General features: G+C 38.7%; 1 protein-coding gene across 2 annotated transcripts; it reads right to left on the reverse strand.

Moving 5' to 3' along the window:
* Nucleotides 1-526: 526 nt before the first annotated feature.
* Nucleotides 527-25910, reverse strand: N4BP2L1 (NEDD4 binding protein 2 like 1). Of its 2 annotated transcripts, XM_001367533.5 has the most exons (5): nt 25604-25910; nt 5518-5645; nt 5161-5249; nt 2630-2706; nt 527-2085 (listed from the first exon to the last, which is right to left on the reverse strand). In XM_001367533.5, the coding sequence occupies exons 1-5, from the start codon at nt 25768-25770 to the stop codon at nt 1821-1823; spliced, it is 726 nt and encodes a 241-aa protein (XP_001367570.1). In that variant the 5' UTR covers nt 25771-25910; the 3' UTR covers nt 527-1820. The 2 variants fall into 2 exon arrangements, with proteins under 2 accessions (XP_001367570.1, XP_056681128.1); XM_056825150.1 differs by lacking the exon at nt 2630-2706 and having other exon boundaries at nt 1892-2085; nt 25604-25903.
* Nucleotides 25911-26209: the final 299 nt, after the last annotated feature.

The following is a 26209-nucleotide window of genomic DNA, read 5'->3' on the forward strand; positions in this document are numbered from 1 at the left end:
TTGTTCAAAGGAAACACCAACTTAGAAAGTTTATTTAAGGACGTAGACACACGCCCAGCTCTTCTGCGGGGGGCAGGCATTAAGATGCCACAATAAAATGAAACGAGGGTTGCCGATGATGGACTATAAAGTACTATCTGTGTCTTTCCATTCTATCCAGGTAAATGACCAGGCAAAACTTCATGAAGCAGATAAATGTTTCCATTTGCTCGCCAGCCTGCCTCGCGTGGCACAAGGGCTAAAAAGAGGAGGCAATTACTTTTTGCCTTGGAATGAGAGCTTGTACTTATGTGCAAGGTTTAATTCCTAACCTATGCCAGTGGCCCTGCAGCCATGATCTGGCCCTGGCAACACACTGTTCAATCTTCTAGCTCGAGATGAACCCAGATAAATTTAGACTCTCCTCCACCAGGTGGTTTTATTCCCTTCCCTTTTTTTTTTGGCCATAGCAACTTATGGGGGCTGGTTTTAATTTTTTTTTTTCTGATTTTAATTTTTGGCATTAAAGGAAGTCGAAAATCATGTGTTCCTTAGTATTGCTGTGTATTGGTAGCATGTAAGAAAAATAGAACATCATATCCAGAAAACATAGTTTACATTTCAACATTTGCTTTGTTAAATTCATATAAATACAACAAACATTAAAGAATGACTTAAAGCACCATTGTTTGAAACACTTTAAAAATTAGAGATTACAAAACACTAGAAAATAGAGCCTATAGAGAACAATCCTACAATAGCCAAGAGCAAATGGAAAGCTACATGTGATGGTGGTGATCACTGAAGGGAAATGTGGGAGAAAACTACTGAGAATGTACACAAAGGAAACAGTGTTCTAATTGGAGAAAGGGCCATTCCTAAGATACCCTCTTGCACACTGGGCATGGTCCCACTTGAGCCATATTAATGATACTATTCATGGTCTTCATATTATGCTTTTTAACTACCTGGTTTATAATTGATACTTTGACAATTGACTTCCCCCAAATTTGGTCTATTTCTAGTAATCTAGAAGTAACATTTCTATAATAAATCTAGAAATCCTTTTAAAAAGTGGGCAAGTCTAGTCTAGTCTAAAGGGCCTGGAAACCAATGACATAGGAGAATGATCTAAAAGGGGTCATAGCTATGTTTTCATTATTTAATGTGATTGGTTTCCTTTCCAAAACATTTTGAGAAATGATAGCAATCTTGGGTTGAGCCTCCTTAATGAGGCAATTTTCAAGGTAAGAATATTCATTTGGATATATAAATTCTGCTACATTTGTTTAAAAAGAAAAAGGATCCCCCTTTAGTCAGCACTCCTCCATTCCTTAGTACAGGTATCTTCACCAAAACAGCCAATGCAATGAGACAGTTTTAAATGAGATGGAGACATGCGTGAGTGTCGTAGGGCAAAAACATCAAGTGAAAAAATAAATCCCCATCTATTACAGAGAAATCAGCTGCACTAATGTTTCAATATATAGCAACACTTTATGAACTGGTTCAGTTTTATTCAATCACATGGCCATGTGTCCTCTGCACCTGAGCACATAGTTATGTTTTCCATTGCAATTTCATTCTCAGAGGAAGGGACCGTCCCTGTTTAGTCAACTGTACACAGGCCCTGGGCCCATGGGGTCACTTAAATTCCTTTAGATGACAACAGTGACTTAGGCACAAAGACTTCCCCAGTTCAATTATTTACCTTGGAATTACATTAGAACTCTGACAAACTGAACAGATAATAAAATACAAAAATTTGAAGTAAAAATTGATTTAGGAAAATTTAAAACATCTATAAAGATAAAATATATATGTATATGTATATATAACTCTTAATATCCATTATAGTAACCACCCCTTCTGTTAAAGTAGCTGTCATGTGGGAACCCTCCAGGAGCCCTCCGGTTTGGGAACCCTGAATAGGGGTTCCAGTATCCTGCACTGTTGAAAGGTGGTGGCGGTGGCATGTGCCTGTCCTGACTCCTGTGCATTCGGCTTGGTTTCTCTGCATGAAGTACACTGTGAAAGGTCACATCGTGCTCATACTGTTCTTTCATTCGATGTATTTTTTCTCTTGGGACCCCATGTGTGTTTCTTCTGCATTTAAAAAAATGGAAATGTTTTAATTATAGCCATATGCAAAAGCCATTTTCTTATCCTATTCCTAGAACATAACTAGGAAAATGTAAGGCCTGATCCTTCAGTCAGCTTGGATCCCTGTCTTCTTTTTGCCCTGCAAATCTGTGTATGAGCAAAAACAAAGAAGTAAAAGCAAAAAGGGCATGAGATAACTGGACTGAATCAAAAATTCTCTCAAATGCCCTAATCAATGGACATCTATTTTTTCTGATTCTCTAGCAAAATATGTTAAAACCCTTCCAGTACTCAATGACAAACCTATGAAATCAGAAGTCTTACCAAAGGAATTAGACTTTGCTGAGGTATCCAGGTCAAAACAAGGTCAAAGGCTTAACCATGAATATTATTTTTAAAACAGACTAAAATATCTAACCCTCATAATTGGAGAGTTACTTCCAAGAATTATCATTTCTGGCCTGAAAAGAATCTTGTGTTCATTCTGAAATAGTTGAAAACTGCAAGATATATACATGATAAGAAATATCAAAGAAAAATCCAGTACCTTGCTAACTCTTGAACATTGAATTTCCAACGAGTGTCAGGTTCTCGGAATATAACTTCATAGTTATTTTCAAGTGCCTAATTTAAAAAGGAAATGCAAAAATCACTTAGAACATAGGCATGTGTTTGATATTAGTTATCCTATCATTTGACATTTACTCTACATATTTTCTAAAAATCTTTTGTATTAATAGCTGATAATTCACATTCTTGACCATGTTTCGATTTGGCCAATGACTTTTCATGGTACCTTCTTTGATTTCGACACTTTCAAATTTCACACGTTTCTGAGAGTAAAGTTCCTGAAATTCTTTTTTTTTTTTTAAGTTTTATTAGTGCTGAGAGGTGATTTCAGAGAAATGTTACGAGAAAAGACCATGGAATCCTCTCTGGAGATGTTTAAAGAGAAAATATTTTAAAAATATTTGTCCTTTTGGGGACCATTTTTATGTATGTGGTCCTGTCCAAACACATGAGGAATTATTAGGTGATCTCTAAATTTATTTCTAGAATTACCCTAGGTAACTGAACATAATCTTCACTTAAGAAGTGAGAAAAGAAAGTATGCTTTTGATAATTGACATTTTATTGTTCTTTCGAGGTCTGGGAAAAACACAGAACTTTTCTGTAGTATCTGAGAACAGACCACTGATGTAATTTTCTATTAGATTGCTATGGAATTAATACTAATCAAGAAAAGCATCCAGACTTCCACCCTCAATGGAGTGAATGAACTAAAGGGCACTTAAAATTTGCCTAAAGGTCAGATGGTTTGGGAACAAAGCTTACCAAAGAATAGTAATTTCCACTTAACCTACCTAGGCATTCTTCTCTAGAAATGACTACTTTTTCTCCTTTCCCTCAATCAAAACAGTTTCTTTATTCCTTCAAACATATATGTCCACAAAAACACACAAACTCTAATGTCTTGTCTACTGTCCTCCCTGTTTTCTGACCTTGTGTAATTAATGGAAACCATATCTTTTCTTCTTCCTAACCAGAGGGTTCTTTGTTTAAATAATCCAGAAAATGGGGCAGCTGGGTAGCTCAGTGGATTGAGAGCCAGGTGGTCCTAGGTTCAAATTTGACCTCAGACACTTCCCAGCTGTGTGACCGTGGGCAAGTCACTTAATCCCCATTGCCTAGCCTTTACCACTCTTCTGGCTCCAAGCCAGAAGGTAAGAGTTTAAAAAGAATAAATTAAATAAACAAATAAATAATCCAGAAAACACCTAATTCTTGCCACAATTCTAATTCACAAGGGAAAAAAATGTCACATTTCTAATTACAAGGGAAAGAAATCAAACATATCCAGAAAGGTAAGAAATAAAACCAGTTGAAACTCATTCCACTAGTCACTCACTTTGTTCTCCAATTCTTAATTCTGAGTTCTGCTTTTCCCACGAACCTTTGGTACCCTGTTTATTCTTTTCTTCGTTCTGGAAGTAGCTGGCATAAACTAGATCCTAATGAAGCTACCGATCCTCACCCACCCACCCACCAATTAGTTTAAACTGAATCCATGAAAAACAATGAAAGAAAAAAGCAAGGAACTAGTAGATCTAAGTTTGATGTCCCCCCTCAAAAAAAAAAAAAGAGATAGATGAGTCATGTTTAGAGTAGAATTAAATATGTAAATCAGATGGGTGAGCATGAGCTCATTTCTGGAGATAGTCAATGTATGATTACCCATGCAGGGAACACTGGTAATGAATGTTATATGTCAGACTGTCCTCTCCCTGGTGCCCCATGAGCTTCCAAATGCCTTCCCCCACTATCAGTGGATGTATGGAGGAAAAGAAAGGAAGAAAAATTGTTTAAATGTCAGTATGAGGGAGATGTAATTAGGATAACAATAATCTTAACCAAACAAATCATTCCAAAGTAAAAAGAAAAATATATGGGAATTATCCATGCTAGTATTTCCCACTATTGTTAATATGGATGTTTGAGAAGTGAATCATAGATATTTGTGTATATTTACAAATATGTAGATACACATAACATTATAGAGTTTCTCCCACTTGGATTTTAAGACTAAAAAAGTACTGGGTTTGAATTTGCAAAGAAGCAGTTATGCAGAGGGTCCCAAAGCCCTGGCTTATTACAGGATTAAATTGGCTTGTCAAAGAGTACTGGAATAGCAAAGAGACTATTAACAGGTCACTCTCCCTTTAAGCCATCTGACCCAGCAACCTGTTTCTGAGAGGCCTTCAGTTGCCCTACAAAGATGCTGGCCTCAAACAGATCCTCTGCCAAGGCCTCAGAGCAGGAACAATGAAGATTTTCATACTTTCAGCTCCGAGGGTCAGATTAACATCTGGGGAGGTGTCATTTTTTTTGGAAATTTCAGCCACAGAACAGCCAAGGCAAGCCGTAGAGTGAAGCCTCAGCCTCTTTGCTCCCAAGAGGGAAGAAGGACCATGGCCACCAGTAATGGAAGCGGAAGATCAAAAAGAGAGGAAAGAATGAATGTCTCCACTTTCCCACCAAAGTCTAGAACTGAAAATTCAGAATGATACTTCTTCCTACCATGACTGCATAGGGCTTCATCTCCCAGGCGTGAAGGTTGGTATTATCAATAATAATTGGGGATGTGCCATTCCTCATTGCTTTCCTTGCTGCAACACAACACGTTACACAACAGTAAACAACATGCAACAAACAGTGGAAGGAGTGAGTGAGGTCCATAGGGTTGGTTCACTTTGGTTTACTCTTGGACGTTGCCATCACACAGCTCTGGTGCCCTCTTCTAGCCCTGTCTGAGTTAGAGCTCCCTTCCTCCTAGAGGCCACAGACTTGGGGAACACCTCCTTACATTGTCCCTGCACTCAACCCAGCATGCAAGAACTCTCGGGGCCTCCCGGGAGCCCAGAGGGCTTTCATCACCTCTTCTCTGGTTCCAGTCATGAGCTTCCTCCAGGACATCAGGGTTGAACTCATAGGTCCCATCCTCCTTGAAGAAGAAGTCATCTGTGCTGAAGATCAGGGCCCTGGGAAAGTCATGCTTCAGTTGTCTGGAAGATAAGGGCAGAACATGCCTTGCTTTTCCTTCTAGACAGTCTCAGGGGAAGCGCTCATCTTGATGCCCCCGAAGGCCCCCTGCCGGCTCCAAACGCCAGAGGAGCCCGTGACTCTCTAAGAGGATCTTTAAAGTCCCACTAAAATGGGGACATTGTCAGCATCTCATAGAATAAGGAGAGAGGTCACAGATTCCGGGGATGCACCTCGTGGCCAGGCCTTCTCCCCACAGCAGGTCAGGCAATGTCCCACCAGTCCCCTTTACCCGGCCCATCCAGGTCTGCCCAAGAGCCTCTTTCCACCACCTCTCCTGGACCTTCCCCCTTCCCCTCCCTTTCCCCCATTCCCAGGCAATACTTACCATGCCAGTCTCCCATCTTTTTTAAGAGACTTTTTCTCTCCCAGGGCTGGAGGCCTTAATGTTACTAATGAGGGGATGCTTCTCCCCTGCGATCTACACAGGGCTATGGTTCAGAGGGCTGCCTTTCCCCACAAGAATTCTATAGATATTGTTAAGACTGTATTGCCCCATTGTATGGATAAGGAAACAGATTCCAAGAAGCTGAAGTGACTTTGCCCCAAGTCCCAAAGCCAGACTTCAAGCCCAGGTCTAGCTCAATATGCAATGATAATGCAGCCAACAGCATAGGACAGCTTAAGGCAAACCATGAGTAATGGGGGAGTTTCAGGCACTGTGGCAGGGCACGGACACCCCAAGTGTGGCCCAGATGAAGAGGAGATAGGCAGACCCTTATTCTCTGGCTTAGTCATAATGAGTGGTTGGTTGTGTTTAAGGTAACAGAAGCTCTCTACTTCAGACCTCCCCACCTCATGAGCAGAGAAAGGACAAGTGATTCTTACTGCACAGGCAGGGGATGGAGGCTCAGAGTTCAGGTGCCCAGGAACACTTCTATCCTGTGCCAGGCCTTTCCTAGTGAACAACCCCTCTCACGTCATCAAGTGAGGGTGGCACATGAGAGAGAAATGCAAGCAAGCAGCCCCTGCCCCTTTTGCAAGGGCCTCCCTCGAGGAAGCTCAGGCACATTGTTCAAACTCTTAGAAGATAAAGATGGAGTGAGAGGGAAGGGAAGATGCATAAAAGGAGGGTCACCGGGTTCAGTTCTTATACCTTCCATTTGAATACAGTATCATTATTTTATTTGATGTAATCTTACACTATAAATAGTCTTCCACAGCTGACAGTTAATCTAAAAAGACCTTTTGGGAGTTCATGTTTTACACTTTTAAAAAAATCTTAAGTTGGAAAACAGGCTTATTTTCCAAGTCTCTAAGCAAATGAAACATTGATGAATAAGCTGCCTATGCCTGAAGATCAAATTCAATGATGGTATCAGTAGTAAATGGTATATTGACTTGGGGGATCAATGTACTCATCCTATAACTTGTTAAATTATTACTCATTTATGTACTTTGGAAGCATTTTTGGCAGTCAGTGCCCATGTTTGCTTTTTAGTACTAAAGGATCAGGATCAATGGCTTGTTAATGAATCTTTAGAAAATTATCCTAGTTGAACAGATGGTTCAACACCCTTGTCTCACACCTTAGAAAGATGGAAGGCTCTCAGTATGGAAGGTTGTATATGCCATAATCGCTCTCTCATTTACTTTGGCTAAATGAGAAAGGCTATGTAAGGAAATGACTGGTGAAAAAATAAAAAGGTATCAATAGAACATAAAACATTTAATTTAAAAGTATTTAAATGAAAAAATGTCTTGGGGATAGTTAAGTGGCTTAGTAGGTTGAGAGACAGGCCTTAAGACAGGCAGGCCTGGGTTCAAGTCTGGCATCAGACACTTCCTAGCTATGTGTCCTTGGGCAAATTATTTAATCCTCTTTGGCTAGCCCTACACTGCTCTTCTGTCTTGGAACCAATACATAGTATTGATTCTGAAATAGAAGGAAAGGGTTTAAAAAATGTCAGTTACCTAGAGCTGTTAATTAATTTTGACTGTTTTTCCAATCTTTGAACTTGCTCTTCCTAATCATCTCTTGTAGTTCCCAAGGGCTCTATCTTTTCTTCACCCTTGTTTTAACTAATCCTTCAGAGCTGAACTTTCTGTTTATGAAAACATTCATTTTGGCCCTTACTTTTTTCAGGCATACATTCTAACAGCATTGTGAAATAGAAAAATAATACTGGATGAGATCAAAGTCCTGGGTTAAAATGCTGATTCTGCTATTTAATAGCTAAGTGACTTTGGGAAGCAGGGAGCTAGGAGGCACAGTGGATAGAGTGCTTGGCCTGGAGTCAGAAAGGCTCCTTTTCCGTAGTTCAAATCTGGCCTCAGACGCTTTCTAGTTATGTGACCCTGGTCAAGACACTTAACCCTGTCTATCTTTAGTTTCCTCATCTGCAAAATGAGCTGGGGAAGGGATGGCAAAGCACTCCAGTATCTTTGCCAAGAAAGCCCCAAAAGAAGTCCCTGAGAGTTGGATCCTATTGAAAAAAAACTCAATTATTATTATAGGTACCCAGGTCATAGACTTGTGGTAAGGGAAGTGCTTTGTAAACTATGTATCTCTATAAAAATGTGAACCATTAGTCTTTATGACTTCTTATGTTGTCTATGGGGAGAAAGAAAGAAGAAAGGTCCCCTCTAGAAAAGGCCTTAAAATAGTAATGACTAGTTGAAAGCAACTTTCTGTTTGATTTGTAGCCACATTCTTGGAAAAACATTGCTGTACTTGAAGGAGAAAATCTAAGATCAGAATAAAAGATCTGTATGTAAACTTTATGCAGTTTGGCTGACCTACTAATTTATATATGTTTTATCTATATGAGTTGGCAGGGAATGTTCTCTATTATGTGTAAAGTCAAAGGACTCAAGTTACAAAGTATGTGCTAATCATCAGTTCCCTGACCCATCATTGCTATTGACCCTTCTCATTAGCACAGTTCCTGGCACATAGTAGGCACTTAATAAATGTTTATTGATAGATTGATTGTGTGGCCTGGCTTTTGGGCCATTCCTTTACAAACTGATTCGATCCAATTAAATTTGGAAGTAGCATGTTTTGAGTAAAGAAAGACAGTACAAGTATGTGTATTTAAGGAAGGAGAAATGGAGAGTTTTAGACATGAGGAGGTAGCAAGGGACCTTCAAGAAATCATCTAGTTCAATCATATTTCATATCATAAATCTAATTTCTAACTACTTCCCCCAAAATAATAAAGTTCCCTCAATTACTCTATCACTATTCTATGCTAACTTTATCTACTCTAAGGAATTCTATGCAGGAAAGTTTGGGTAAGGGTAGTTTTAGGGTTTTACAATAAATTCAGTACAATGAATGTTTGAATAAAACCATTACAAGAAATTTTAATCTTAATGCTAATACTACTTACTCTTGCTAAATTAACTAAAACAAATAGTTTTCCTATTTTATATATATATTATTATTTGCAGACTATCTTATCTATATATATTTCCATTAAATAGAATTTCAGCATCAGCTTTACAATAAACAATTAAGTTTACTATCTGCAAATGCAACTTAAGTCTATTCCTATGTATAACTAATTGTCTATGCTATGTTTAACTTAACTTACTCCTAATCTATTCCCTACTTATTATAACTATTATCTAAATAGCTAATCTAATCTATAACCTAATCTTATGTACAATATATATACATTCTATGCTAAATATTTAGACTCTATCACTGTTACTAACCTAATTATAGTATATACATTATTTATAGAGATTATTTACATATAATATGATAATATACATTGTTCCACATCCTGACATCAGTCAAATAGAAATATCTATTGATCTTTCTATTTGCCTAAGACCTTATGGAACTAACTATATACATATTTACATTTTGCATAAATACAATTTCAGACACTTATTTATTTAAACAAGGTTTCCCAATATGTCAGTTTGTGATTTTGTGTTTTGTGACTAATAGTGTTGTGTTGAATTCATACTTATAAAGTTTCTTCAGATTTCCACTTCTCATGTTGACTGATGGATCTCTTCTTTCTTCCAAGTTATATAATGATGCATGCTATTTCCCTAATATGTGAAATTACTTTTGTTTTATTATTTCAACACACTCAGTCTTATATACAAGTCTCGTTTTCCATCTGTCCTCTTCTTATATAAACAAATTTACAGTTCAAAGTTTTAGCTGTCCATTTCAGCTTTTTTTTTCTTTGTTTCTTCTTTCTAGCAGCTTTTCTTGATGCTTTTCCTCTGGGCTGGTTTAAAAATCTTTTCCTCTGGATTACTTTTCCTCTGTTTGTTGTTAGCTGGATTTGAACCTAAATCTAATGATACTAAATCTAGTGTTCTAATTTATGCTATAACATGGACCTCTCAGATTAATTTCTTCCCAAAGTCCTGCAAAACCCTTCACCCTAGGGGCAACTAGGTAGCACAGTGGATGGAGAGCCAGGTCTGGGTTCGGGAGGACTTGTGTTCAAATCTGGCCACAGAAACTACCTAGCTGTGTGACCCTGATTGCCTTTTCCACCTGTCTTAGAATTGATACTAAAAGAGAAGGTAAGGGTTTACAAAAAAAATAAAAAAAAATAAAAAAATCTCTCCCCAGATGCAGTACACTAAGTCTACTGAAAGAACCTAAGTGAGGAAAATAAATAACAATAATAATAGCCAACATTTATATAGCATTTACTATGTGACACAGATATGATCTCATTTGACCCTCCCAATAACCCTGGGAGGTAGGTGTTATTATTATTCCCCATTTTACAAGTGAGGAAAAGGAGGCAAACAGAATAAGACATTCACATTGCAAGATCGTATCCTTGGCTGAATGTGAACTCAGGTCTTCTGGATTCCTGTCACCTAGCTGATATATAGGGTAAGTACTCTGATCCTGGATAAAATTCTATCCTAATGCCTGTCCTCAAAACTAAATTTTGTTGAGGCAGGTATATTTGTCAATTGCAAAATACTGACACAACTTCATGAAAATTATGATTGAGAAGATGTGATTTGATGTGTCCATTCTTCAGAATGGCTTCCTAAAACTGCAGTGTCTATTGGAATGTTTATTTGTTAAGAAGTAAACCATTTTCTTAACTTGACAAGTACTAATCTGAAGGATAAATACAATCTAAAGGATAAAAAGGATATTAGATATTTAAACCACCTTGCAGTTGCCTCATTTAGTTAAATATTGACTTCTAAGGAAGCAGTTACCTAAGATAACATAAAAATGTAAATTTAAGATTAAAGCTTAAATTAAGCATACAAAAAATAAAAGTAGAAGGCTTTTTTCTCTTCAATTTTATTAAGATTATGTGTTATAGTAATAAAAGTCAGTAATAGTAAAATGCTGAATTCTCCTAATACCACCTCAATTTCCTTTTGAACCCCTCTTTCTTATCTATCAGTGTTCTTAAATAGCCTTTATTCATGGAGGCTTTAAAGCTCAAAACAAGCATTAAACTTGGGGAAATTCTGGACACGATCTAGTTATCCTATACTTGCAAATACATCTAAAGTAGCAGGAAAACATACAATACAAAAAATATTTTCACTGCTCCATTTGCTTCATACCTGGCCCTTTAAAGGTGGCCAAATTAAAAGCAAAGCAGAAGCAATAAAGAACAGAAATTCCCAACCAGGAAAGACAGACAGACAGACAGATACACACACACACACACACACACACACACACACACACACACACTTTTGTTTGTAAGTATGTATAGACATGCACACTCACACAGTTGGGAAAAGTCTCCCCGACTCAGAAGCAGGTTGGTGTTGGAATACTACAAAGCCAGCCCAGTCTGTCAGTTTTTCTGTGTCCCATGGGGAAAGGGAAGGAAATGGTTAAAATAAGCATCATGGAGAAAAGCAAGCCATGTAAGGCACAAACTCTCCATCAAGTGAAACTACTGCTCCATCTCACACCATCTTCCACCCAGGTGCTGAGAGGCCCTCTGATGGCTCCTGAAGAAAAGGACTCTCTCTACTGGGAACCAAACAGAAAAGGAGGAAGGCAGGAGAAAGAATCCTCATATATTTGCCAGTATTTGCCACCAAAGAACAAAGCATTAGAAAAAGCTGGTCCAAAATGGCCAGGTGGTCAGGCTTTGAGCTTCTGGGAAGAGAAAAATGGAGACAGAGAAAGAAATGACTCATTATTAGTGTGACTTCCACTCTCAAAAGATAGGAAGCCAAGAGAGAAAATAAAGCTGAGCCTAAGTGAATTATTAAATGGAAATGTCTGTTTTTGACTACTGGACATTGAAGGTTTCACCACAATTATATCTACTGACAAGAATGTAACCCAACCTCACCTGGACAATCAAGCTAAGGTTTTCCTTTTCTTTGAGTGCCAAAAATATCCACAATATTTACCTTCGGGGTCTCTGTCCTTTCCTATTAGAACTAAGGGAAAAGAGAAAGGCTAAGGAGTTGTTGTAACTTTATTCAATAGATACTAGTCACTACAGGGAGTTTGAGGAGAGGGGTGATGTGAACAGTTAACATTTTAAAAGTATGTTATGTGCACTATCCTAAGCATTTTATGACTATCTTTTTTGATCCTCACAACAAACATGAGAGGTAGGTGCTGCTCTGATCCCTATTTCAGATAAGGAAACTGAGGCAGAGAAGTTTAGTGACTTGTCCAGGGCTTCTTAGCCATAATGCTCTGATCTAAGGTATACTGTTTCACCTCAGTTTCTTCATCTGTATGAGACATTTGGATTAGTTAATTTTGTTCTCTTCCAGCCATAAATACGGATTTATTATTGATCTGGAATCAATGTAAAAAATAGATGGGAGGCAGCTCAGGCAAACCTCGACCAAAGTGGTAGCAAGAGGAATGAAGAGAAAGAGAGAACACAAGAGGTTCCTGACTAAATCCTACAGATCTCATTGAAATAATATTTGGTGGGGAGGCAGCTGGGTGGTTCAGTAGATTGAGAGTCAGATCTGGAATAGAGAAGTCCTGGGTCCAAATCTGGCCTCAGATACTTCTTAGCTGTGTGACCCTGGGCAAATCATTTAGCCCCCATTGCCTAGCCCTTACTGCTCTTCTGCTTGGAACCAATACACAGAATTGCTTCTGAGATGGAAGAAATTGTAAGAAAAAAAAAAAGACAGAACTGAGCACCTTTGGGGTAATCTTAATATAATCTTGGAAGTGGATAAATTTTATCTTACTATTAGCCTTATGGTAGGACATTTCATACAGATTAATTTCCCTTTTGTTTAGTGATAGGAGTCTGCCATGTATCTTCAGTGCTGACTTGTCAGGACTATATAAGTCAAAAAAGCTTACTAAAAAAATCAAACAAACAACAACAAAAACAAAAAAACCCGCTTACTCATATCCAAAGACCTTTAAGCAAGAAGAAAAGAAAAAGGGGAAGGGAAGAAATAAGACAACTAAATCATCAAAAAACCAGGGGTGAGCAACAGAGGTCAGTGGAGGCCAGGATGAAGCCCATCCTGAAGGAGTATCCTCACCAAAACACGCCTGGTAGCATCACAGACCGACACACAGAGCCTCTGTAGGAGGAACAAATGAAGAATAAATAAATGGGGAGTTGGTGAGAGCAGACAAGGGCCATAAAAGGAATCTGGAAGCTTTACTGACTTCCTAATAGCCCTTTAATCTAGTTTCTCCATCCAGGTCACCAAGCTAGAAAGTAGCTACCCGTTCAATATTAAAAACCATAATTGGGCTATGTTGCCCAGCATCACCAACAGTGCTGAAACTATTTATCTTTATGCATTTCCCAGAATATATATGATTTACTATTCTGTCTTCAATTATAGACTCCATGAGTGGGGCTGATATTGAACGAACAATAAGCCATTCTATATGCAAATAAATAGATTTCTGGTCGAGCTCTTGGAAGGCAAGGCCTGTCTTTTGTCTTTTTTGGTACCCTTGGTGCTTAGCACAGTGCCTGGTACATAGCAGGCACTTCATAAACGTTTGATGACTAACTGCTCTCAAGGCTTGCTCTGCTCTCATCTAATCCTCCAGACAACTGCTAATGTTAATTTCCTAAAGCATCTTACTCCTATCAAACTCCAATGTCTCCCTATTGCTTCTAGCAGGGCATGTAAAGCCCTTCCCCACCTGGCCTACTTTTCTAACCTTATTACACATTACTCTTCAGCCTCCAATAGCCCACACTCACCTTATATCCAGCCATCCATGTCCTATCTCTGCCCTGGCTGTCCCCCATGCCTGGGATGCACTTCCTCCTCATCCCCTTTAGCATCTCATTCTTCAAGATACAGCAGAAGCACCACCTTCGCCATGAAGCCTATAGGTGCTAGATAAGTCTAGGGGCAGTGAAGCAGAGAATGAGGGTCTAGAGGAGACAGAAACAGGAAGATTAGTAGTGAAGTGAGGAAGAGAAAGAAATACTCTCTGAAAAGGGGAGCAGAAAATGAAATTTTAAAAACTAATGAACAGGACAAGTTGAAGGAGAGTAGAGAAAAGGCATTCTAACTGACAGGAAGAGGTAAGGAATGAAATAATCAGATAAAAGCAGGAGAGGAAAAAAATTAAGCCAAAATTTAAAAGGGAATTGGGTAGCAAACAGGGGTAGGAGAGGAAGGTGAGGAGAATGAGGCAGTGGGAATTGGACCACTTCAAGAAAGATTAAGCTAAAGTAATTGAAGAGATATAGTACTCTGTTTACAGAAGAATAATGGGAGATATCTGCTATCACCCAAAGTGGCCCATATTCCACTTTAAGAAAGCTCTAACTATTAGAAGGTCTATCTTCTTGAGCTAAAATCTGGTTCTCTACAGCTTCTCCACTTTGTTCCTAGTTCTGCCTTCTGGATTAAGCAGAACAAATTAAATATCTACTTATAGGGCTGTCATGTGGAAGGTGATAAGACTTGTTTATGTCAAGATAAGTGTGATGTTTCTCCTGAGTCTTCTATAAGCTAACCTTTCTTGGTTCCTTCAAGTTCCTTCAAAACATGATCAAGGTCCTCCAAATTATTTGTCCATCTCTAGATCAGAAGTATCAAAGATGCAATGCAAACCAATCTAAAATGTCATTGGGAAATATTTAGTAAAAAAGAAATAAAAATACAATAAAATAGAGACAAAACATTTGTAAGCTTAGTTAATATGTAGCCCACAGGGACCCGTCTGTGCAGATTAGTGGCTCCTCTATTTTAGTTTGATACCACTGCTCTAGAGACGGTGTTCAGCTTATCAAAGTAATACAACAACCAGAACTGAACAGAAGAGTCCAGATGTAGTCTTAACAGGGCAGAATATATCGAACTCTCTCCATCCTGGACATTAGCCTCTTCTAATGTGGTCTAATATTAGAGAAGGGTTTTTTAGCTAGACTTACCACACTACTAATTCACTAAATCACTAAAATCCTAGATCTTTTCCAGGAAAATTGCTGAAACAATGGTTTCTCCATTTGGGACTTGTAAAGTTGATTTTCTGACACAAAGTATAAGACTTTACATTTATCCCTACTGAATAGAATTTCAACTTGTTAGGTTTCGGCCCAATGTTCAAGCCTGTGGATCTTTTTGGATTCTGTCACCCTATGAATTAGTTATCCTTCCTAATATTGTATCACCTGTAAATCTGATGAACATGCCTTACATCTGTTTTTATCCAAATCACTGATAAAAATGTTAAACAGCACAAAGTCAAGCACAGATTTCTGAGGTATTCTAGGAGAGCCCAAGCAAGGACCCCAATCCAACCATTTATTGTTTCAACATTTTGGAATCCACTTAAATAGCCTATTCTCTAGCCTACATACCTCCAGCACATCTACTAGAATAACACAAGAAACTTTATCAAACACTTTGCTAAATTCTAGGTAAACTATATGTACAGCATTTTCCTGGTCTATCATTTTGGTAACATTATGAAGAAAAAGGAAATATCAGTCTTTCATAACTCTTCTTATTTATACCTTCCTGATTTTTGCAACTGGGCCTTTCTTTTTTTCCCTCTAAAACCTTTATCTTCTGTCTTAGAATTGATATTGAATATCAGTTCCATGGCAGAAGAACAATAAGGATTAAGCAACTGAGGTTAAATGACTTGCCCCAGTTCATACACAGGTAGGAAGTGTCTGAGGCCACATTTGAACCAAAGACCTCCAATGCTTGGCACTCTAACTACTGAGTCACCTAGCTGCCCCTGTGCCTTCTTTTCTAGACATTTACTAACTGTATTTCTTCAAAAATATTCAAATGCTACTAATGGTTCTTTGAAGTCATCGATATGGATTTTCTCTCTAATGAAATAAGTAACAACTCTTCCATGCCTGCCCATTCCATGTAAATCTTCTGTGTACATTCAAATTTCTGAGAACTTTCTTCATTTTCACTTGATCTTAGTTATCTCTACCCCTCATCCAGTCCCATTCCTTTTTTGTACATAATTTCTTTGATAACATGATCTCCTTTACTTTGGTTATTCTTCAGTCACTTAATTATTATATACTACAATCTGCTCACAGCCTCCATTGCCAAGCCAAGAGATATTCATTTTTAAAACTTTAAAGACTGTAGCATTCCATGATTTGCCATCATACAATATCAGCAGCAGAATATAGATATTAAGAAGATGGGCCTTTGTTTCAGGAAGAAGTTTAGAGTCATTCAAGAAGATCTGTATTCCCAAAGGCAATTTTGTCCATTTTCCAATTTAATTACAGGCCTACCTGGGTCCATTTGTAATTTGTCAAAGATAGATAGACTGCCAGATAGATATAGATACATAAACACTAGTCTGCCATAATCTGGCAAATAGGCATTTCTTATTCTATTTTGGTTTTTTTGGCATAGATTATTAATATATACTCTTTTTCATGGTGATAGATCTCATTTAGGAATCTCTTTAGTAGTAATCTATAGTTTGATGCACTCATTCATGAACAAGAAAATCTAGAGAAACTTCTCTTTGAGGAATTTTTTTCAACATGAAATCTGTGTTGAATATCTATGAAAATATTACAGACCTTTTTTGAGGAAATTTCTCCTTGTTTTATGTACTTTCTTTGATATTAATCATCAAAAAAGATCCTCTTGGTTGTTTATAACTTTCAAAGAATTTTGCATAATTTTGATACATGCAAAGGAGATTCCTTATTGTATAAAAATTTTTAAGATGGCACTTTGTTCTATTAAAATTTTTTAATAGATAATAAACAGAAAGCACAGTTGGATCTTGTATTCTTTCAGTCAAATGAATAAATGGCATAGATGTGATCTACAAATAATATCAATTATGAAAGTCTGCTTTTTTCCCTTCTAATACTCTCATCAAGGATTGTCTCAGTAGGAAATGTATATATCTGCACATATATATTATACATGTGTAAAATATATATTTTTATGAAAACTTTATGTATATGATAAGGCAGGCATTTTGATTGATAGTTGTTCTCTTGGTTAAGTTTTTTTTGGCATAAATTTTAAGATTTTTATCTTTTCTTCCTTCTTATACCTTTTAAATTGGTCCTCAATGTCCAACACAATCTCCTATAGGTACATTTAGTCCAATACAGTTTATCTATCTTTGTTCTTTAGTACTGTTTCTACCTTCTCTGTAAGTTTATCCAAGAACATGATGTTAAAATTTAAATGTGTTGGTTCCACTGTCATTGATGGTAAAAAGAATTTTCAATGAGAATCTTTGCACAAAAACAAAAAGTCCACACAAACAAAAAAAAAACCCAGATGTACATGAGATTTGTGGTTTCATATATAGTAGTCTTTTTCTGTTCTTTGCATATGAAAATATTCATGTTGGATGGTGTCAAGTTCAAAAAAAAATTGTAAAGTAAACTGAAAATCTTCTTTCTCCTGTTATCCTCTTTCCAAAGCCATCCTTCAATGACTTCCAAATGACTTTCTGAAGTTGAGTCTCTTTACAGACTTTTTCTAAACTGGTTTTACAAGATGATAATGCTAATAATCTTTTGCTATTTTCCTCTCTACAATTACACAAAGAAGTATATATGCAAACCTAGTGTCCACTTGGCAACTAAGGCAAGTGTCTGCTGACTAAAACATTTTTAGACACTTTGGGTCTCTTCATTATAGCAATTAAAATGGCTAAACTTCTATAGGAAATTACTGTAAAAAGTATCCATGTCCTTCCTTCCACCTGTATCCTAATTCTTCATTATTAGTAACCTGTTAAATAAATAGGTCAGGATAGAGTTTTTAAAATTATATATCACATCTTTTTCTCAAATTTATTCTTTCTCTTAGCTCAGGACAAATGTTTATCTTTGCTATATCACAAGTCAATGGTCTGACTATACAGGCAGTTGATTGAGGCATGACTCCCATATTAATAAGTCATTTTCTGTGTGTTAAAATATAATTAATATTTTTGTGATGTTTATACACACTTAATTACATGTGGTCTTAAACTGTAAGCTCCTTGAGAACAGAGGCTATCTTTTACCTTTCTTTGCATCCCCATTTATTTGAACAGGGCCTGGGATATAGCAGCAGCTTAATAAATACAAACTTGTTAATCACCTATCATGTCTAGAATATGGGAATTATATATAGAAAGGGAAAGAACCTCAGAAACCAACTAGTCCAACTCCCTCATTTTAGAGATGAGGAAACTGAGGCCTAGGAAGGTCAGTGCCTGCCCTCAAAAGGCCTACAGTCCAATAGCACCAAGCCAAAATTTAAAGAACAAATATCTAATTTTCAGTTTAAAGATAGTCTAAAAAAAGGAGCAATTCTTAGACTTCTTTACCTCTGCCATCATCACTGCAGAAAGAGGAAGTCATATAGGATTGAAGACCATTTTGTACTGTGTTTCACTAGTTGCCAAGAATTCATCACCACACCACGAGTCTAGCCTACTGGTGATAAGCTCCTCCAAACTTAGCTAGGTAGTTCACTGGAAAGCTGACTCAGTCCCTTGCCAGGACCACATAGAGGTGGCACAATGAGTATTTGTCGATTAATAACAATACTAACGAACCCATGACTTTATATTTGTTCAGTTGTGTAGTCATGTCCAACTCTTTGTGACCCCATGGACCATGCTGTCTATGGGGTTTTCTTGGCAAAGAAAATGGAGTGGTTTGCCATTTCCTTCTCCAGCGAATTCATCCAGTGGATGACTTTACATAGCACATTATAAAACTTTCTTTCAAATACATTTTATCGTGTAAGCCTCACAACAGTTTTGCCAGGAATCAAAATCAAACTCACTGGCCTATAGTTTGCATACCCCATTTTCTTCCCTTTTTTGATAACAGATACACGTATCCTTCCCCAACCTGCAGTACCTCTCCCATTCTCCATATTCTTTCAACCTTCACTGAAAGTGGCTCAGCAATTACATCCATCCATTTCTTTCAGTTCCCTGGAATGTAGTTCATATGGACCAGGAGACATAAGCTCATCAAGGGCATAGGTGCTCTTATTACATCCTCACTTATCTATTGTTTGACTTGTCTATTAGCCACTTCTATTCTTCATGGTCCAAAGATTATGCTCCTTGACAGAAAAAAAAATAGCAGCGTAAAAGCTGAGGAGAGAAAAAGACAGAGACAGAGAAATTGAGAAAGAAAAAAAATATCCAAGAAAATCCAGGAAAACTGAAGTTACCCCATCACTATCATATCCTGCATCTCTGCCTGCCTCATAATATTTCCAAAAATTGTCATCTGTTTCCTCCTCCTAAAAAAATCTCTGACTTAAGAAAATTGGGTTCCTACTTGTCACTTACAACCTGTGTGACCTGGGGCAAGTTGTTTAACCTCTCTGGGTCTCAAATTTTCTCATTTGTAAAATGAAGGGTTTGGACTATAAGCTTCTAAAGTCCCTCCCAGTTCTGGACCTATGAATCTATAAGCTTTTGAAACTACCTAAGGTTTGGGGGCAAAAACAGCTGCCTAAAGGGAAGGGGGGGTGGGGAGGAAGAGAAACCATTCTACACAGCTCTTATATACCTAATCCAGAAATTTCAAATCCAACTGAATAATTACTAAAAAATCCAATAAGAAACTATTTTTTAAAATTACTTCTTCCATATCAGAACTACACAAAAAGTCCTAGGCCCAGGAGTCCTGAGGTCTCTAACACTATGTCCTGAGATGCCAGTAAGAGTCCTGAAGATTTAGTGCTCTGACCCTCGAAGGAGAGTTGAGGTGGGGTGGAGGGATGTTATTGAATTCCTGGAGATAGAGGTCATCTCATGGACCCAGGAGACCAAGAACAAGACCAAGCAGAACATACTACCCAACCCACAACTGAAGCAGGGAGTGAAGCTCTGCCCTGGCACTAGTCAAAGCTCCAATTCAGGCTAAGACTGGAGAAATTAATAATTCTAAAAAACATATCAATTAAAAATTTATTGCAAATTTAACTCCCTAAAAGCTGCAAGTAGGTATTCAAATGAAAAAACTGGATTTTTTTTTTCACAAGGACTACATGAATACCAAGAAGAAATGAAGCAAGAAGTAAAAAATGAAATAAATATTCTAGAGGAAAAAACTGAAAAAATAAGTAACTTATGGAAAACCTTACCTAAAAAAATGGAATCCCTGAAAACCAGAGTAGACCAAACAGCTATCAGAGTCTATTAGAAAGGAAGAAATACTAAAACAAAGCCAAAATATTTAAAAAACAGAAGAAAATATAAAAAAGAAGAGATCACTTAAAATCCACTGGAATTCCTGAATGTCATGATTTTTAAAAAGTTTGAACTCTATATTTCAAGAATTTGTAAGTGAAAACTACTCAGATCTATCAGAACCAAAAGAAAGAATCCACCAATCACCTCCTGAAAAAGATCCCCAAAGTAAATGTCCCAGGAATGGCATAGCCAAAAATCCACAGCTCCCCTTTCAAAAAAAATAAAGATAAAAATACTACCAAAAAAAATCCAGTTCATGTAGCAAGAAACTACATTCAGAATCACATATGGTCTGGCAGCCTCTATTAAAACTTAGAGATCTTAAGTACAATATTCCAAAGGACAAAAGAAATAGGCTTACAACCAAGAATAAGTTTACCCTGCATACCTGAATATAATCCAGGGGAAAAAAATAGAACAGAAAACTTTCAAGTATTTCTAATGACTACACCAGAATTGAGCAGAAACGGTTCTGTTCAGAAGAGTCCAGAGGAATCCAGAAGGATAAATTTATTTAAGTAGGTGGAAAATGTATGATGATATAGTGCTAACATTTTAATAGGAGAAGATGAAGCATGTGTCCCTTCAAAGCCTTAATGTCTTCAAAAGATATTAAGGAATTAAAAAAAAAAACAAAAAAAACAGGAGATGGGGGGGGGGGGAAGGAATTGATTAGTTTGAATGTTTGAAAAGAGAAAAAAGAAGGGAGCATAAAAGGAAGACTATATTAGTGTAGCAAAGAGGGAGAAAACAAGGGAGACATGGATTTGATATTTTTCATAACTGGGGGAGTGAGAAGAATAGACATGAGAGGAAAGGGTTGAGGAAGAGGATATCAAATGAAACTCAGTTGTATATAAAAGGGAAAAATGAAGATTCAACAGCCTCAGATATATACCCACACAGTTTGATATAGAAAACTACTAGGGAGAGAAATCACAAGCAAAACAAATTTCCTGATCCTGAGGTGATAAAATGGTAGTAAGGAGAAAAATAAAAACAAAAACTACAATCTATGGCAGATATATCAAATTTAAACAGAAATGGGGCCATGAAACCATATCTAAGTATACCTCCAGTTAACTTATTGACTTAACAATATCATCTGTGATTTTATTTTGTTATGGATTTCCCAATTACACTTTAATCTGATTCACAGGCAGCACTGGGGCATGTTGCAGGACTGTATATTAGATGTTTCTGCTCAGAGGGAGGCTTTGGATGGCTTCTCAAGACAGGTAGGGAATGCTAGAGTCTGGGTGCAGGTCTCTATCCTAACTCCAAGCCCAACCCTCTTTCCACTCCATCACTATCACTCAGGCTTGTTGCAGAGAATTAATAATAACAATAATCATCATCATAGCTAGAATTTACACGGAGCTTTAAAGCTTGCAAAGTGCTTTGTAAATATTCTCTCTTCACCTACTTGAAAAACTCCAAGTACACCTCCAATGACGGAATCTCAGAAAAGTAATCTTCACATATGAAGAGTCATATCTCAACTCAGATGATTAATAGATTCTTTCAATGTTGGAGACACCCCTAGAATCTAAGTCTGTATAATTTTCCTTCAGGAATATTCCTGACCTATCAATAACTCTCTGAAAATCTCTTCCAGGATAAGTCACTTACACTTTTCAACCCATGAGAAACATTCTAAACACTCTGACAAATTTCTGCTTCAATTGACTTAAACATTCCTAGAAATTAAAAAAGGGTCTTCCTGATTTTTTCAGTAAGTTCAGACTATGAAAATATAGTATTAAAAAAGGGTGAGAACCTGACCTGATCTTGATCTTTTCCTTCCTCTGTATTCTTCATTATCCCAGAATTTGTCTCCATTTCCAGTCTCACAAGGAAAAAAAATAACTTCACTGATATGGGAAGCAAGACATAACCAAATTTGGAAGACAGTGATTTTTTTCAACAATTGCACCTGTAAGGAATGACAAGTCATTTTCTTGCATCCAGTTCTCTATAGCTGAACTGCCTTTTCTACTGAAATATATAGCTCCTGCTCTAGGCTTATCTGCACCAAAAGGAAGTATGATCTAAATGGAAAAAAATCCTTGACTAGGAAGAATTTTGGTACAATGGAAAAAAGTACTGGCTCTGAAGCCAGAGGTCCTGGGTTCAAATCCTACTTCTGACACTTTATAACTGTGTGATCTTGGACATAATCTCTCTGGCTTTCAGTTTCCTGATCTGTAAAACTGGGTAACTGGTCCAGATATAGTCTGATGAACAAGAAGTCACAATCTCCCTGGATTTCAGTTTACTTATCTGTAAAAATGAGGGAATTGGACTAGATGTTCTTTGATGAATAAGAACTTGATTTCAGTACCAAATGTGTTGTTGTTCAGTTGTAGCCAACTCTTTATGACCCCATTTGGGATTTTTGGGGGGACAAAGATACTGGAGTAGATTGACATTTTCTTCTCCAGCTCATTTTACAAACCAGGAAACTGAGGCAAACAGGGTTAAGTGACTTCCTCAGGGTCACACAGCTAGGAAATGTTTGAGGCCAGATTTGAACTCAGGAAGATGAGTCCTCCTGACTCCAGGCTATCAAGATGCTAAAAGAACCCTATAGTCCTATTTCTGAAACTCTAAGCAAATGTCAAACTAACCTTAACACCAGAGTAACAATGAAGTTGTAAAAAAACAATAACGGAGCTGACTGTTCCCTCATCCCTGCAGAAATTGTTTAAACCACACTACCAGATAATGAAAATTTAGAGTCAGAAAAGTCCTGATAAAATATTTACTATAATCCTTTCACTTTACAGATGAAGAAACATGTTCAAAGTCACATAGATGATAGTCACTCAGCCAAGGGAGAACCAATTGACCAATGTTCTTGGGACAAAGCCATAAGAACATCTGAACCAACAATGCCATTAAGTCTGTTAAAATATAATGTTTTTGTTTTAAAGGTCCCTAGGTGAACCAAGAATTTTAATAAAAAGTGACACTATATTCTAGTTCCAATTCTATACTGTTCCTGTTCACTGATGCTCAAAGGTCATCAGATAGTTAATCTCCATGGCACCATTCTATTCACCATGATTCAGTACTTGACTTACTGATATCTGGCTAAACATAGATATAGATAGGGTAGAAGGTATGTCCATAAATGTCTTTTATTTAGATTCAACAAAAAACAAAAAATTCAACAAATTTCTTAGAATATTCTACATGCAAGGGTGCTAAACTAGATGCAAGAGACCCAAACATTAAAAAAAAAAAGGTTCTTGTTCTCAAAAAGATTACAATCTAATATAGGTCTGTAACATGCATATAAATAATTGAGGGTATATATGTCAAACAGGAGTCTAAAGTATTCTAGGAGGGAAGATTACTTTTCTTGAAAGCAATCAGGGAAGTATTCATGAAGGACATGGCACTTGGAGACAAAAATGTCCATAGAAATGGGAAAAAAATCTTTTCCAGGTATTGAAGGACACAAGAGTGAGTTGAGAGAAAGTAATATGGTATGGCTGGAGCACAGAGATGGAAAGAACTGTGAAATAAGGCTGAATGAGGAACATTTTGAATGCCCTGCTATTGAGTCTATACTTCTAAAAATGGGTAATGTAGAGCCAATGATAGTGCCAAGATCAGACCCTGTGCACAAGAGGGATTACTGTGGCAGTAGAGGAAAGGGAAGTTGAGAAGCCAATGACCACTCTTGACCTTGGAGCAGTTTTAGTAAAGAAATGAGGAAAGAAATCAGTGAGGTAAAAAATCTTACATCTTCCTTGGGGAAGGGGCATGTCTCCTGGTGTGTATAAAATTTTTTTTTAAATAAATTTTTTAAAGTATAAAATAAAAGCAAAGAGACAAAGGTCTAAACTATGGAGGAGACAGTGAGCATGGAAAGTGATATATATTGTGGGTGGGAGGAGAAACAACAGATCTTGGTTGGACACAGGGTAAAGGAGTGGGAAAGAGTCAAGACTGATTCCAAAGTTTTAGGACTGGGTGATTAGGGGGTCTGACATAATTAACAAGAATGGGGAAGTCAGGATATGTTGATTTTGAGGTGTTGGATGGGTATGGAAATTTAGCTGGCAGGAAGCTGGGACCATAAGAGGGAAGGGAGACATGGGAAGGAGGACATCCAAGAGGAAGATGAGCAGCCAGTCAGAAATGAGGAGGGCCAACATGAGGGCCTGGGAATATAGATTGAAGGGTCATTTGCTGGGAAGTGATGACTGTCTCTGAGAGTGGAGGAGGTTGCCACTGCTGAGAGTGTAGAAAGAGCCCTTGGTGAGGAAGCAGAAGAGTTTCTTTCCCTGTCTGAAAAGCCCTCTGCCCTGGCACAGCCAGGAAATAGAAGGGGAATCAGAAGAGAACACACAGGGGAGGGGAATCAAGGTCTGGGTGTCTGCAACAGTCAACGTGTAGAAAAGGTGAAGGTGGAAGGAAATAGGAGTTGTGAGAGGCTAGTGTGTTTGGTCATTCGTTGGCCACCTTGGATAGAGGGCTATGAGGAAGGTAGCCACTTAGGTGAGCTGGAAAATTCTGCCTCATCTCCCCTACTTTTCCCACCTGCCTTCTTGTGTGGGTTTGGGGGCACCGAATTTATAAATAACAACTCCAAATTACAGAGCTAGATGATTTTAAAGTGTTTCCTGCAATTTTTTATTACTATTATTCAATCCTCACAGTAACCCTGCAAAAGTGGGTAGTAAAAGTGTTTTTATCCCCATTTTACAGATGAGAAAACAGATTCCAGAAAAGCTATGTGACTATCCCATGAGGTAAACACGAGCCGCGTGGAGCACAGTGGAGTGGGCACTTCATAAATACTTCTGCCCCGGCCCGGGGAGCACCTGAGAGGCTGAGGTGCCAACGCGTGCCTCTAGGCAGCTCTCGGACCCCAGCTGACCCGCTGCCCCTTCCCAGCTGGGGCTTGGCCCACAAACCCTTTGAGGTAAAGACCATCATCATTTCAGTGGCCTTCCAGTCACCTGCCTTCACCTATGCCATCTCCATGGGGTTCGGTCCCAGTTCCTGCTCAGCAGGCGGTCCTCCGACTCGCCCCCCGCAAGGCGCTCGGAGAAGAGCGCGCACCGGGCACCCCAATCTCCCCACCCCCACCCCACCCCCATCGTCCCGCGGCCGCCCCGGCTTCGGGGCGAAACTCATTAAGTGAGGTAGGGGCCGGGCCGCGCGCCTTCCCCCTCACCCCGAAAACTAAGTCCCCGGCTCGCGCGCGCGGCAAGACGGGGGCGCGCGCCGGCGTGACTGGGACTCGTGAGGGGTCGGGGCGCTCCACTCGCCAGGCCCCGCCGCTCCCGTTACCTGGCTAAGGTGCTCTTCCCTGAGCCTGGGAGGCCGCGCAGGAGGTAGAGTTGCTTCCTGAAGCTGCCTCGGCGCTGGGGTCTGCGGCGCGCGGGCGGGGGTGGCTGCGGGGGTGGCGGTGGCTGCAGGCTCAAGCTCCTGAAGGAATGAAGGAAACTCTCCTCCATGAGGAAAGAAGACAGCGCCCTCGGGGGCCCCCTGTTCCCGAGCCGCGCTCCCGAGGGGGCCGCTGCCGCTGCTACTACCGCCGCCGCCGCCGCTGCCTCTGCCTCTGCCGCCGCCGCTGTTGTTGTTGTGGTTTCTCGGCCATGTGACGCGGGGCGGGCGCAGCATCCCGGGCCCCTCCTCTTCCCCCCTCCCCTCTAACCCCCCCCTCCCTGGCGAGGTTGCCGCGAGTTCTCGGGAGCCCACTCCGAGCGGGGTGCTTTACACGCAGTAACTCACTTGATTGCTTCCCACTGACACAGTCTGCACTTTCTCGCCAGTGGTAGTCTTTTGTCTTCTTTTGTCTTTCTTTTCTTAGTCCAAGTATTGATTAAATGCTTTTGGAAGCCCAATTTGTGGAGAGAGGGAGGGGGTGCTATTTTTATTCCCGTTTTACAGGAA

Source organism: Monodelphis domestica, chromosome 4 (genome assembly GCF_027887165.1).
Source record: "Monodelphis domestica isolate mMonDom1 chromosome 4, mMonDom1.pri, whole genome shotgun sequence".
Lineage (NCBI taxonomy): Eukaryota > Metazoa > Chordata > Mammalia > Didelphimorphia > Didelphidae > Monodelphis > Monodelphis domestica.

What these genes read in the sequence shown, in the direction of transcription:
- N4BP2L1 (XM_001367533.5), bottom strand. Translation starts at nt 25,770, where the DNA reads ATGGAGGAGAGTTTCCTTCATTCCTTCAGGAGCTTGAGCCTGCAGCCA. An exon ending in TGAAGCCCTATGCAGTCATG is followed by an intron (nt 2,707 to 5,160) that starts GTAGGAAGAAGT and finishes TTTTTAAATTAG; the next exon opens with GCACTTGAAAATAACTATGA. An exon ending in AATGTTCAAGAGTTAGCAAG is followed by an intron (nt 2,086 to 2,629) that starts GTACTGGATTTT and finishes TTTTAAATGCAG; the next exon opens with AAGAAACACACATGGGGTCC.